The 14179-nt window shown below is 47.1% G+C and overlaps 1 protein-coding gene across 18 annotated transcripts in view; it reads left to right on the forward strand.

Annotated features, from left to right (window-relative positions):
* Nucleotides 1–14179, forward strand: part of mbnl1 (muscleblind-like splicing regulator 1) — a 121499-nt gene that overhangs the window by 94437 nt on the left and 12883 nt on the right. For 12 of the 18 annotated variants that reach the window (XM_064993363.1, XM_064993367.1, XM_064993362.1 and 9 more), the window contains 4 exons: nucleotides 11950–12120; nucleotides 12293–12343; nucleotides 12578–12790; nucleotides 13249–13488. In XM_064993363.1, coding sequence (XP_064849435.1) covers nucleotides 11950–12120; nucleotides 12293–12343; nucleotides 12578–12790; nucleotides 13249–13488 — 675 coding nt within the window. The remainder of the gene's footprint in view (nucleotides 1–11949; nucleotides 12121–12292; nucleotides 12344–12577; nucleotides 12791–13248; nucleotides 13489–14179) is intronic. The other 6 variants (XM_064993371.1, XM_064993374.1, XM_064993379.1 and 3 more) reach the window with 1 other exon arrangement.

Consider the following 14179-nt stretch of genomic DNA (forward strand, 5'->3'; position numbering starts at 1 on the left):
GTCTTGCTCACGTTGAGGGAGAGGTTGTTATCCTGGCACCACATGGCCAAGTCTCTGATGTCCTCCCTATTGGCTGTCTCATCATTGTCTGTGATCAGGCCTACCGCTGTTGTGTCATTGGCAAACTTAATGTATGGTGTTGGAGTCATGCCTGGCCATGCATTCATGGGTGAACAGGGAACACAGGAAGAGACTGAGCATTCACCCCTTCAGGGGCCCCCGTGTTGAGGATCAGCAGATGTGTTGTTACTAGAGGTCGACCGATTAATCAGCATGGCCGATTTAATTAGGGCCGATTTCAAGTTTTCATAACAATCGGTAATCAGCATTTTTGGACGCCGGGTATGGCCGGTTACATTGCACTCCATGAGGAGACTGTGTGGCAGGCTGACCACCTGTTACTCCACAAGGAGACTGGTTGGCAGGCTGACCACCTGTTACGCGAGTGCAGCAAGGAGCCAAGGTAAGTTGCTAGCTAGCATGAAACGTATCTTATAAAAAAACAATCAATCTTCACATAATCACTAGTTAACTACACATGGTTGATGATATTACGAGGTTAACTAGCTGGTCCTGCGTTGCAAATAATCAATGGGGTGCCTGATATTTTATCATCCAATCACAGCCTACTTCACCAAACAGGTGATGATTTAACAAGCACATTCGTGAAAAAAAGCACCAATGTACGTTGCACCAATGTACCTAACCATAAACATCAATGCCTTTCTTAAAATCAATACACAAGTATATATTTTTTAAACCTGCATATTTAGTTAAAAGAAATTCATGTCAGCAGGCAATATTAACCAGGTGAAATTGTGTCACTTCTCTTGCGTTCAGTGCAAGCAGAGTCTGGGTACATGCAATAGTTTGGGCCGCCTGGCTCGTTGCGAACTGTGTGAAGACCATTTCTTCCTAACAAAGACCGTAATTAATTTGCCAAAATTGTACATAATTATGACATAACATTGAAGGTTGTGCAATGTAATACCAATATTTAGACTTAGGAATGCCACCCGTTCGATAAAATACAGAACTGTTCCGTATTTCACTAAAATAATTAATGTTTAGTTTCCAGATTTGACCATATTAATGACCTAAGGCTCGTATTAGTTTATTATATTATAATTAATCTATGATTTGATATTCGATAGAGCAGTCTGACTGAGCGGTGGAAGGCAGCAGCAGGCTCGTAAGCATTCATTCAAACAGTACTTTCCTGTGTTAGGCTGCCAATACTATAGTGTCTATAAGAACATCCAATAGTCAAAGGTATAGGAAATACAAATGGTATAGAGAAATAGTCCTATAATAACTACAACCTAAAACTTCTTACCTGGGAATATTGAAGACTCATGTTAAAAGGAACCAACAGCTTTCATATGTTCTCAAGTTCTGAGCAAGGACCTGAAACGTTAGCTTTCTTACATGGCACATATTGCACTTTTACTTTCTTCTCCAACACTGTGTTTTTGCATTATTTAAACCAAATTGAACATGTTTCATTATTTATTTGAGACTAAATTTATTTTTATTTATGTATTATATTAAGTTAAAATATAAGTGTTCATTCAGTATTGTTGTAAATGTCATTATTACAAATATATATATAAAAATCGGCTGATTAATCAGTATCAGCTTTTTTTGGTCCTCCAATAATCGGTATCGGTATTGAAAAATCATATTTGGTAAAGCTCTAGTTGTCACCTACCCTTACCACCTGGGGGCGGCCCGTCAGGAAATCAAGGATCACACACCCCTGACGGGCCCCAGTGTTGAGGATCAGCGTGGCAGGTGTGTTGTTACCTACCCTCAGCACCTGGGGGCGGCCCGTCAGGAAATCCAGGATCCAGTTGCAGAGGGAGGTGTTTAGTCCCAGGGTCCTTAGCTTACTGATGAGCTTTGAGGGCACTATAGTGTTGAACGGCGAGCTGTAGACAATGAATAACCTTCTCACATAGGTGTTCCTTTTGTCCAGGTGGGAAAGGGCAATGTGGAGTGCAATAGAGATTGCGTCAACTGTGGATCTGTTGGGGTGGTCTGCAAATTGGAGTGGGTCTAGGGTTTCTGGGATAATGGTGTTGATGTGAGCCATGACCAGCCTTTCAAAGCACTTCATGGCTACAGACGTGAGTGCTACGGGTCAGTAGTCGTTTAGGTAGGTTACCTTAGTGTTCTTGGGCACAGGGACTACGGTGGTCTGCTTGAAACATGTTGTTATTACAGACTCAAGGAGGGAGAGGTTGAACATGTCAGTGAAGACACTTGCCAGTTGGTCATGCCATGCTCAGAGTACATGTCCTGGTGTGAATATTGACCTGTTTGAATTTTCCTGTTTGATGGTTTGTCTGAGGGCATAGCGGGATTTCTTATAAGCGTCCGGGTTAAAGTCCCGCTCCTTGAAATCAGCAGCTCTGATTGGGTATGTACGAATGGTCACTGTGGGGACGACATCAACGATGCTCTTATTGATGAAGCCAGTGACTGATGTGGTATTGATGAAGCCAGTGACTGATGTGGTGTACTCCTCAATGCCACCCAAAGAATCCCGGAACATATTCCAGTCTGTGCTCGGATAACAGTCCTGTAGCTTAAGATCTGCTTCATCTGACCACTTCTTTATTGACCGAGTCACTGGTGCTTCCTGCTTTAGTTTGTGCTTGTGAGCAGGAATCAGGAGGATAGAATTATGGTCAGATTAGCCAAATGGAGGACGAGGGAGAGCTTTGTGTGTATCTCTGTGTGTGGAATAAAGGTGGTCCAGAGTGTTTTTCCTCTGGTTGTATATTTAACATGCTGGTGGAAATGAGGTGAGACAGATTTAAGTTTCCCTGCATTAAAGTCCCTGGCCACTAGGAGCGCCGCCTCTGGATGAGCAAATCTCTGTAGATTTAGAACATATTTTCAGAACAGTTCTTTATGGATCTAGAGCCTCTTTCAAAACAAGCTCTGCGTAGTTTCTCTCCAAGTTTCTGACTCACAGCTTTTGTACATTAGCCAGTTAGTCCATCAGTCCAGTCTAAGAACTGTATCGATATTTCAATTTGGACTCTCCTTTTTGACCTCTCTGAACATGTTTACAATCATAACTCCTGTTAACTTGGTGATGTGTTACCATCACATAGAGTTGCCCTTCTGCCTGCATGCATCATTTAACTTGAATGACAGAGAAGTTGAGTCTTTCAGCTAGTGTTAGGGGGTATCCAGATTTTCAAACTGTTTCTGTACCATACCTGGGTATACGTATTACTGAAAGTACATTTGCCCACTGACAAAGAAATGGTATAATTTTAATGGTTGGTTTACTTGAACAGTGAGAGACAGAATAACAACAACAAAATCCAGAAAAACGCATGTCAAAAGTGTTATAAATTGATTTGCATTTTAATGAGGGAAATAAGTATTTGACCCCCCCCCAATCAGAAAGATTTCTTCTCCCAGGTGTCTTTTATACTAGTAACGAGCTGAGATTAGAAGCACACTCTTAAAGGGAGCTTGTTACCTGTATAAAACACACCTGGCCACAGAAGCAATCAATCAGATTCCAAACTCTCCACCATGGCCAAGACCAAAGAGCTCTCCAAGGATGTCAGGGACAAGATTGTAGATCTACACAAGGCTGGAATGGGCTACAAGACCATCGCCAAGCAGCTTGGTGAGAAGGTGACAACAGTTGGTGCGATTATTCGCAAATGGAAGACACACAAAAGAACTGCCAATCTCCCTCGGCCTGAGGCTCCACGACAGATCTCACCTCGTGGAGTTGCAATGATCATGAGAACAGTGAGGAATCAGCCCAGAACTACACGGGAGGATCTTGTCAATGATCTCAAGGCAGCTGGGACCATAGTCACCAAGAAAACAATTGGTAACACACTACGCCGTGAAGGACTGAAATCCTGAAGTGGCCGCAAGGTCACCCTACTCAAGAAAGCACATATACATGCCCATCTGAAGTTTGCCAATGAACATCTGAATGATTCAGAGGACAACTGGGTGAAAGTGTTGTGGTTAGATGAGACCAAAATGGAGCTCTTTGGAATCAACTCAACTCGCCGTGTTTGGAGGAGGAGGAATGCTGCATATGATCCCAAGAACACCATCCCCACCGTCAAACATGGAGGTGGAAACATGCTTTGGGGGGGAGGTTCTGCTATGGGGACAGGACAACTTCACCGCATCAAAGGGACGATGGATGGGCCCATGTACAGTCAAATCTTGGGTGAGAACCTCCTTCCCTCAGCCAGGGCATTGAAAATGGGTCGTGGATGGGTATTCCAGCATGACAATGACCCAAAACACATGGCCAAGGCAACAAAGGAGTGGCTCAAGAAGAACACATTAAGGTCCTGGAGTGGCCTAGCCAGTCTCCAAACCTTAAACCCATACAAAATCTGTGGAGGGAGCTGAAGGTTCGAGTTGCCAAACGTCAGCCTCGAAACCTTAATGACTTGGAGAAGATCTGCAAAGAGGAGTGGGACAAAATCCCTCCTGAGATGTGTAAAAACTACAAGAAATGTCTGACCTCTGATTGCCAACAAGGGTTTTGCCACCAAGTACTAAGTCATGTTTTTCAGAGGGGTCAAATACTTATTTCCCTCATTAAAATGCAACATTTTTGACATGTGCTTTTCTGGATTTTTTTGTTGCTATTCTGATCAAATACTTCCCCCTCACTGTACAATTTAGACAACAGGGATCTTGATCCAGGAGGGGATTGAATATCTCTTCTGTAACCAAGAAGCTTGATCTTGACATCGTGCCTCTTAGTTAGCAAATTAACAAACCAAATGCATAGCTGGAGCCCTGAGCTAGATATGATTAATTTGACACATCTTAGATTTCTTATAGTTATACTTAACTTATAGTTAGGTATCAGCAGTGCCGTAGCAGCCCCCCCCCCCCCCCATAACAATGTTTTTTTGTTAAATACCATATTGAAAATCATATTTCGAGATACCCAGATACCGTATAAACGGTATGTTGCCCAAGCCTACTTTCAAAACCATTTACCATTTAACCTACATTTCACATGCCAGTCGTTAAGCCATTATCTATAGCAATTTAGGTTAAGTACATGTAGTGATAGGGTTTAATAACAGTGTTTAAACCAGCCAGTCAGTCACACAGCAGTGCTGAGGCAGGGATCATGAGATACAATTTGACCCAGTTGTTGACATTTCTGAGTCACAAGTCTCAACAAGTCAAATGTCTGCGTAGGATAGACGTCCCTCTGTTTGTGATAGACACTGTCACACACACACACACACACACACACACCACACACACACACTGTCCCGAGGCGTTACGTCTCCTGTTGTAGTTGTGACTGACGTGGTGTGCTGTGACGCAGACACAACAACACTCTTATGCACAACACTTTTTCCTGCCTGTATCTGAGTAACGAAACTTCTGAGGGTGCATCTCAATTGTGCAACGCGGTTTCCTCTCCTTATCTCCTTTCCTTCCTCTCCACTGATCTGAAAACCCAGGATGAAAGCAATATGGAGAATGCCCGCCAGGAATTTGCTTCCTTTGACCTGTCCAAGTATTTCATGTCATTGCGAATAGAGGAAAGGAAACAAAGAGAGGCGTATATGTTAGACTATTGAGAAGCACCCAGACAGCAGCTCTATTTGTGATTGAGTGTGCCCACTGGGCACTGATGTAAATTCAACACCTATTCCACATTGTTTCAATGTAATTTCATAAAAATTATGTGGAAACAACGTTGATTCAACCAGTGTGTCCCCGGTGGGAGGACCCTGCTACCTCGGCCGGTCAGCTCAGCTGTGCCCGTGGAATGTCAGTAAATAAATATCTGTCGTAAAGAACAGGGCTGTGTGTGTGTGCCACCTGCTACATGAACATGACTCCAGTGTGTCACCTGTTACATGAACATGACTCCAGTGTGTGTGTGACCTGTTACATGAACATGACTCCAGTGTGTGTGCCACCTGTTACATGAACATGACTCCAGTGTGTCACCTGTTACATGAACATGACTCCAGTGTGTGTGTCACCTGTAACATGAACATGACTCCAGTGTGTCACCTGTTACATGAACATGACTCCAGTGTGTGTGTCACCTGTTACATGAACATGACTCCAGTGTGTGTGTCACCTGTTATATGAACATGACTCCAGTGTGTGTGTAGGCCTGTGTGTGACACTTGAACTACTCTGTCCCCGGTGTGTGTGTACGCCTGTGTGTGACACTTGAACTACTCTGTCCCCGGTGTGTGTGTACGCCTGTGTGTGACACTTGAACTACTCTGTCCCCGGTGTGTGTGTACGCCTGTGTGTGACACTTGAACTACTCTGTCCCCGGTGTGTGTGTAGGCCTGTGTGTGACACTTGAACTACTCTGTCCCCGGTGTGTGTGTACGCCTGTGTGTGACACTTGAACTACTCTGTCCCCGGTGTGTGTGTACGCCTGTGTGTGACACTTGAACTACTCTGACCCCAGTGTGTGTGTAGGCCTGTGTCTGACACTTGAACTACTCTGTCCCCGGTGTGTGTGTAGGCCTGTGTGTGACACTTGAACTACTCTGTCCCCGGTGTGTGTGTACGCCTGTGTGTGACACTTGAACTACTCTGTCCCCGGTGTGTGTGTACGCCTGTGTGTGACACTTGAACTACTCTGTCCCCGGTGTGTGTGTACGCCTGTGTGTGACACTTGAACTACTCTGTCCCCGGTGTGTGTGTACGCCTGTGTGTGACACTTGAACTACTCTGTCCCCGGTGTGTGTGTAGGCCTGTGTGTGACACTTGAACTACTCTGTCCCCGGTGTGTGTGTAGGCCTGTGTGTGACACTTGAACTACTCTGTCCCCGGTGTGTGTGTACGCCTGTGTGTGACACTTGAACTACTCTGTCCCCGGTGTGTGTGTACGCCTGTGTGTGACACTGGAACTACTCTGTCCCCGGTGTGTGTGTAGGCCTGTGTGTGACACTTGAACTACTCTGTCCCCGGTGTGTGTGTAGGCCTGTGTGTGACACTGGAACTACTCTGTCCCCGGTGTGTGTGTACGCCTGTGTGTGACACTTGAACTACTCTGTCCCCGGTGTGTGTGTAGGCCTGTGTCTGACACTTGAACTATTCTGTCCCCGGTGTGTGTGTAGGCCTGTGTGTGACACTTGAACTACTCTGTCCCCGGTGTGTGTGTAGGCCTGTGTGTGACACTGGAACTACTCTGTCCCCGGTGTGTGTGTACGCCTGTGTGTGACACTTGAACTACTCTGTCCCCGGTGTGTGTGTACGCCTGTGTGTGACACTTGAACTACTCTGTCCCCGGTGTGTGTGTACGCCTGTGTGTGACACTTGAACTACTCTGTCCCGGTGTGTGTGTACGCCTGTGTGTGACACTTGAACTACTCTGTCCCCGGTGTGTGTGTACGCCTGTGTGTGACACTTGAACTACTCTGTCCCCGGTGTGTGTGTACGCCTGTGTGTGACACTGGAACTACTCTGTCCCCGGTGTGTGTGTAGGCCTGTGTGTGACACTTGAACTACTCTGTCCCCGGTGTGTGTGTACGCCTGTGTGTGACACTTGAACTACTCTGTCCCCGGTGTGTGTGTAGGCCTGTGTGTGACACTTGAACTATTCTGACCCCAGTCCATCAGGATTTCTGCGACTCAGACCCCTCCTTCTTGGCAGTGTGTATTCCTAGCAGACAGCATAAAACGATCTCCCCTAGTTCATTATCTCTTGGCACTGACGCTTTGAAGTTTGACCTCATATTGCCCTGTGATACAATATCTATGTATCATATGAGTGAAATGTATTTATACCTCCTGTCTGACATGTAGCCTATCTGGATGTCTGGATAGCAGTCCTCCAACCAGCAGCATACCACCCTGTGCCAGCAGCATACCACCCTGCAGCATACCACCCTGCAGCATACCACCCTGTGCCAGCAGCACACCATCCTGCAGCATACCACCCTGCAGCATACCACCCTGCAGCATACCACCCTGCAGCATACCACCCTGTGCCAGCAGCACACCATCCTGCAGCATACCACACTGCAGCATACCACCCTGCAGCATACCACCCAGCAGCATACCACCCTGTGCCAGCAGCACACCATCCTGCAGCATACCACCCTGCAGCATACCACCCTGCAGCATACCACCCTGCAGCATACCACCCTGTGCCAGCAGCACACCATCCTGCAGCATACCACCCTGCAGCATACCACACTGCAGCATACCACCCTGCAGCATACCACCCTGTGCCAGCAGCACACCACCCTGCAGCATACCACCCTGCAGCATACCACACTGCAGCATACCACCCTGTGCCAGCAGCATACCACCCTGCAGCACACCACCCTGCAGCATACCACCCTGCAGCATACCACACTGCAGCATACCACCCTGCAGCACACCACCCTGCAGCACACCACCCTGCAGCATACCACCCTGCAGCATACCACCCTGCAGCATACCACCCTGCAGCACACCACCCTGCAGCACACCACCCTGCAGCACACCACCCTGCAGCATACCACCCTGCGCCAGCAGCATACCACCCTGCAGCATACCACCCTGCAGCATACCACCCTGCAGCACACCACCCTGCAGCACACCACCCTGCAGCATACCACCCTGTGCCAGCAGCATACCACCCTGTGCCAGCAGCACACCACCCTGAAGCATACCACCCTGCAGCATACCACCCTGCAGCACACCACCCTGCAGCACACCACCCTGCAGCATACCACCCTGTGCCAGCAGCATACCACCCTGTGCCAGCAGCACACCACCCTGCAGCACACCACCCTGCAGCATACCACCCTGCAGCATACCACCCTGCAGCATACCACCCTGCAGCATACCACCTTGTGCCAGCAGCATACCACCCTGCAGCAAACCACACTGCAGCACACCACCCTGCAGCACACCACCCTGCAGCACACCACCCTGCAGCACACCACCCTGTGCCAGCAGCATACCACCCTGCAGCATACCACCCTGCAGCACACCACCCTGCAGCACACCACCCTGCAGCACACCACCCTGCAGCATACCACCCTGCAGCATACCACCCTGCAGCATACCACCCTGTGCCAGCAGCATACCACCCTGCAGCACACCACCCTGCAGCATACCACCCTGCATCCCACTGCTGGCTTGCTTCTGAAGCTAAGCAGGGTTGGTCCTGGTCAGTCTCTGGATGGGAGACCAGGTGGTGTTGGAGGGCCCGTAGGAGGCACTCTTTCTTCAGGTCTAAAAAATATCCTAATGCCCCAGGGTAATGATTGGGGACACTGCCCTGTGTCGGGTGCAGTCTTTCGGATGGGAAGTTAAACGGGTGTCCTGACTCTCTGAGTTCATTAACGATCCCATGGCACTTTTTGTAAGAGTAGGGGTGTTGACCCTGGTGTCCTGGCTAAATTCCCAAGCTGTCCTTCATACCATCACGGTCACCTAATCATCCCCAGTTTACAATTGGCTCATTCATCCCCCTTCTCTCCCCTGTAACCATTCCCCAGGTTGTTGCTGTAAATGAGAATGTGTTCTCAGTCAACTTACCTGGTAAAATATATATATATATATTTTTAAAGCGTCACAGAGTCCCTCTTCTGACCTGAACAAACACATGTATGCAGACACACACACACATGCTCAAGTATGCATAAAGACGCACACTCACACACACACTGACACACGCACAAAGAAACACACACAGACATTTTTGTCCCACAGGATAGAGCAGAAATAAAGAGCCCTGAACAATTAGTTAGTGCCAGGCATAGCCCAGACCTAGGGTGAAACAGGGTTAGGGGCATGCGGCTATAAACAGCTCCCAGCATATCACACACACACTGACACAGTCACACAGAAACACACACAGTCGTCAGCTGAAAGAGGCCCTCCAGTCTCCTTTTCACCTCTTTTAACACCTGATTTACTTAACAAAAGGCACTTCTCAATAGGTGGTCCAGGTAAATCATGACATAGCAAAAGTGTGGGTGGGGGGGTCCTTTCCTCTTTTGTTCTCTAGTTCTCCTCTATTGTTCCTCAAGCAAGGGACGAGGCTAATGACATCACTGATTCCCAACAGACCAACTCTTTGATTTAATTTTTATTTTATTTCACCATTATTTAACCAGGTAGGCTAGTTGAGAACAAGTTCTCATTTACAACTGCGACCTGGCCAAGATAAAGCAAACCAGTGGGACACAAACAACAACACAGAGTTACACATGGAATAAACAAACGTACAGTCAATAACACAATAGAAAATCTGTATACAGTGTGTGCAAATGAAGTAAGGAGGTAAGGCAATAAATAGGCCATAATGGCGAAGTAATTACAATTTAGCAATTTACACTGGAGTGGAATATGTGCAGATGAGGATGTGCAAGTAGAAATACTGGTGTGCAAAAGAGCAGAAAAACAAATATGGGGATGAGGTAGGTAGCTGGATGGGCTATTTATAGATGGGCTGTGTACAGCTCCAGTAATCAGTAAACTGCTCAGATAGCTGATGCTTAAAGTTAGTGAGGGAGATATAAGTCTCCTTCAGCGATTTTTGCAATTCGTTCCAGTCATTGGCAGCAGAGAACTGGAATGAAAGGTGGCCAAATTAGGTGTTGGCTTTGGGGATGACCAGTGAAATATACCTGCTGGAGTGCGTGCAACGGGTGGGTGTTGCTATAGTGACCAGTGAGCTGGGATAAGGCTGAGCTTTACCTAGCAAAGACTTATAAATGACCTGGAGCCAGTGGGTCTGGCGACAAATATGTAGTTATGTAGTGAGGGTCAGCCGACGAGAGCATACAGGTCGCAGTGGTGGGTGGTATATGGGGCTTTGGTGACAAAACGGATGGCACTGAGATAGACTGCATCCAGTTTGCTGAGTAGAGTGTTGGAGGCTATTTTGTAAATGACATCGCCGAAGTCGAGGATCGGTAGGATAGTCCGATTTACGAGGGTATGTTTGGCAGCGTGAGTGAAGGAGGCTTTGTTGCGAAATAGGAAGCCGATTCTAGATTACATTTTGGATTGGAGATGTTTGATATGAGTCTGGAAGGAGAGTTTACAGTCTAGCCAGACACCTAGGTATTTGTAGTTGTCCACGTATTCTAAGTCAGAACCGTCCAGAGTAGTGATGTTAGTCGGGCAGGCAGGTGCGAGTAGCGATGGGTTGAAGGGCATTTTTTATTTTTTTATTTTACCTTTATTTTACTAGGCAAGTCAGTTAAGAACAAATTCTTATTTTCAATGACGGCCTAGGAACAGTGGGTTAACTGCCTGTTCAGGGACAGAACGACAGATTTTGTACCTTGTCAGCTCGGGGATTTGAACTTGCAACCTTTCGGTTACTAGTCCAATGCTCTAACCACTAGGCTACACTGCCGCCCCATGCATTTAGTTTTACTAGCATTTAAGAGTAGTTGGAGGCCACAGAAAGAGTGTTGTATGGCATTGAAGCTCGTTTGGAGGTTTGTTAACACAGTGTCGAAAGAAGGGCCAGGAGTATAGAGAATGGTGTCGTCTGCGTAGAAGTGGATCAATGAATCACCCGCAGCAAGAGCAACATCCTTGACATATACAGAGAAAAGAGTCGGCCCGAGAATTGAACCCTGTGGTACCCCCATAGAGACTGCCAGAGGTCCGGACAACAGGCCCTCCGATTTGACACACTGAACTCTATCAGAGAAGTAGTTGGTGAACCAGGCGAGGCAGTCTCCTTGAAGTTTGTTTTCTCTAAAAAAACACAATTTTGCTCAAAAACATTTTTTGTGTGTACTTAACTGTATTCATACTTGGGATATCGCTTTTCAACAGCAAAAGTTCAAGAATCACTGGAGGACGTCTTTAAAGCAGTGCTGTCTGAATCTGAATCAACTTACTTTACTTTGACACATTGCTTCTCTCTCTTGCTGTCCAACCCCCCCCCCCCCCCCCTTTCGCACCTCCCTCTCCCTCTCTCAGGGCCGTTGTTCCAGGGAGAACTGTAAGTACCTGCACCCTCCTGGCCACCTGAAGACCCAGCTGGAGATCAACGGCAGGAACAACCTCATCCAACAGAAGAACATGGCCATGCTGGCCCAGCAGATGCAGCTCGCAAACGCCATGATGCCCGGCACACAGCTACAGCCTATGGTGAGACAAATACAGTAGGGATGTGAAGGCACACACATACACAATGGTGAGAGAACACACACATGCACACATACACACACATACACGTGAGTGGAAAAGAATATAACTGAACTGTGACTGAATCCTAGGACCTGAAACCCCTCTTCATTTCATTCAACCTTTGCCAATCCAGGTTAGTCTCTATGACCTGGTCCAAGACAGCAACAGGTTCAGTTTACATCAAGTAATTACATGACAACACTTACAGTCGGCTGCGTCTCAAATGACACTCTATTCCCTATGTAGTGTACTACTTCTGAGCATGCAGAGCCCTAAAGCAGTGCACTATATAGGGAATTCAGTATCAGTGTAGATAAGCCACATAACATTGAATACAGTACATTTAACATACCAGGAAATATAACCTCTCACCTTTGACCCTTGTCTCTATCCGCCCGCCCCCTCCTCCCGATTGCAGCCTATGTTCTCTATGGCACCAGGCCTGGCCACCAATGCCAGCGCGGCAGCAGCAGCCTTCAACCCGTACCTGGGCCCGGTATCGCCCGGCCTGATGCAGGCAGAGATCATGCCCAGCCCGCAGGTTCTCATGGCAGGCCACCCCAACCACGGCCAGGTCCCCAATGCTGCAGCCGCAGCTGCACAGAAACTCATGAGGACAGACAGACTGGAGGTAAGCGATTCAGATTGACGGACCCCCCCCTCCCTGCTCCAGCAGCCTGTGCTGATTCTAGGCCACATCATGCTGTGTTAACATAAAGCCAGTGCTGCCCTCTGCTGCCCTTCAAATGCCATGTCCAACACACAGGGACTTTGCTTAATGCTTATGTCTGTACGACTAACCACGTTTCCATCCACAGTTTTTGTGTGTTAAGCCGTATTTTAAAAAAATCACGCCAGTTGTGATGGAAACAGGAAGTTTTGGTCCAATTTTATAAATGCTGATAGATAATGAAATGAATGAAAATGAATGAATTATGCGTTCATATGAATTATGAACATGAATTATGCTATAAATGGCGGTGGATATTTTAGAATATTCACATGAAAATCTGTCGCCAATTGGATGGAAACCAAGCTAATGTGTATCAATGTATTCATCCCTCCCTCACACCCTCTCCCCCTCGCCAGGTGTGTCGTGAGTACCAGCGGGGCAACTGCTCCCGGGGGGAGAATGACTGCCGCTTCTCCCACCCCTCCGACAGCACCATGATCGACACCAACGACAACACGGTCACCGTGTGCATGGACTACATCAAGGGCCGCTGCTCCAGGGAGAAGTGCAAGTACTTCCACCCTCCGGCCCACCTGCAGGCCAAGATCAAGGCTGCACAGCACCAGGTGAACCAGGCCACTGCCGCCGCAGCCATGGTGAGTAGTCCGCCATCTTGGATCATCTAGGAAACAGTCGCATTGTAGGAATGAGGAAATACACACAGTAGGATGAAGCTGCCCATAGCCACAGATCTAAGGTCAGTTATGGGTTTTGACGTTGCAATGGATATGGTTAGGATTTGGGGAGGGTAAGCAGAGAAACTGATCTTAGATATGTGCCTACAGGCAACGTCTCTATTATATTATATGGCTCAGTCTTTTTCTCTGCCTGATGGCGTTAGCTGGTTAAAGAAACACGGGCGTTTAGCTGATCTAACTGATCGTATCTGTATCTTCATCCTCGGTCTCCATGTGTGCTTCCCCTGCATAGGTTCCTCTTGGCATTCAATGTGCTTATCTGACTGCAGTCTAAGTCTAATATAACAATGGTCATTCCTCTCTAGCTGAACATCCACAGCTAAACTAGCGTTGTAACACTTGTCTATTGTTCCTAGTATTTGCCATGCTTTGTATGAAGAGCAAAAAACAAACGTTGTGGTGTTTAATCATTGTAATGAGACAATGACTATGATGTGCACAGTGAAAGATTAGAGTGTATGGCTTTTTGATTATTTAATAGTCCCACTTGTCCCACTTTAAACATTCTATAGCTCATATTGCTTAATAAAGGCTTCATAAACCCTTTATAAGGCCTGCATAGATGCTTCATAATCATTTATAAGCAAAT

This window comes from Oncorhynchus masou, chromosome 17, assembly GCF_036934945.1.
Source record: "Oncorhynchus masou masou isolate Uvic2021 chromosome 17, UVic_Omas_1.1, whole genome shotgun sequence".
Lineage (NCBI taxonomy): Eukaryota > Metazoa > Chordata > Actinopteri > Salmoniformes > Salmonidae > Oncorhynchus > Oncorhynchus masou.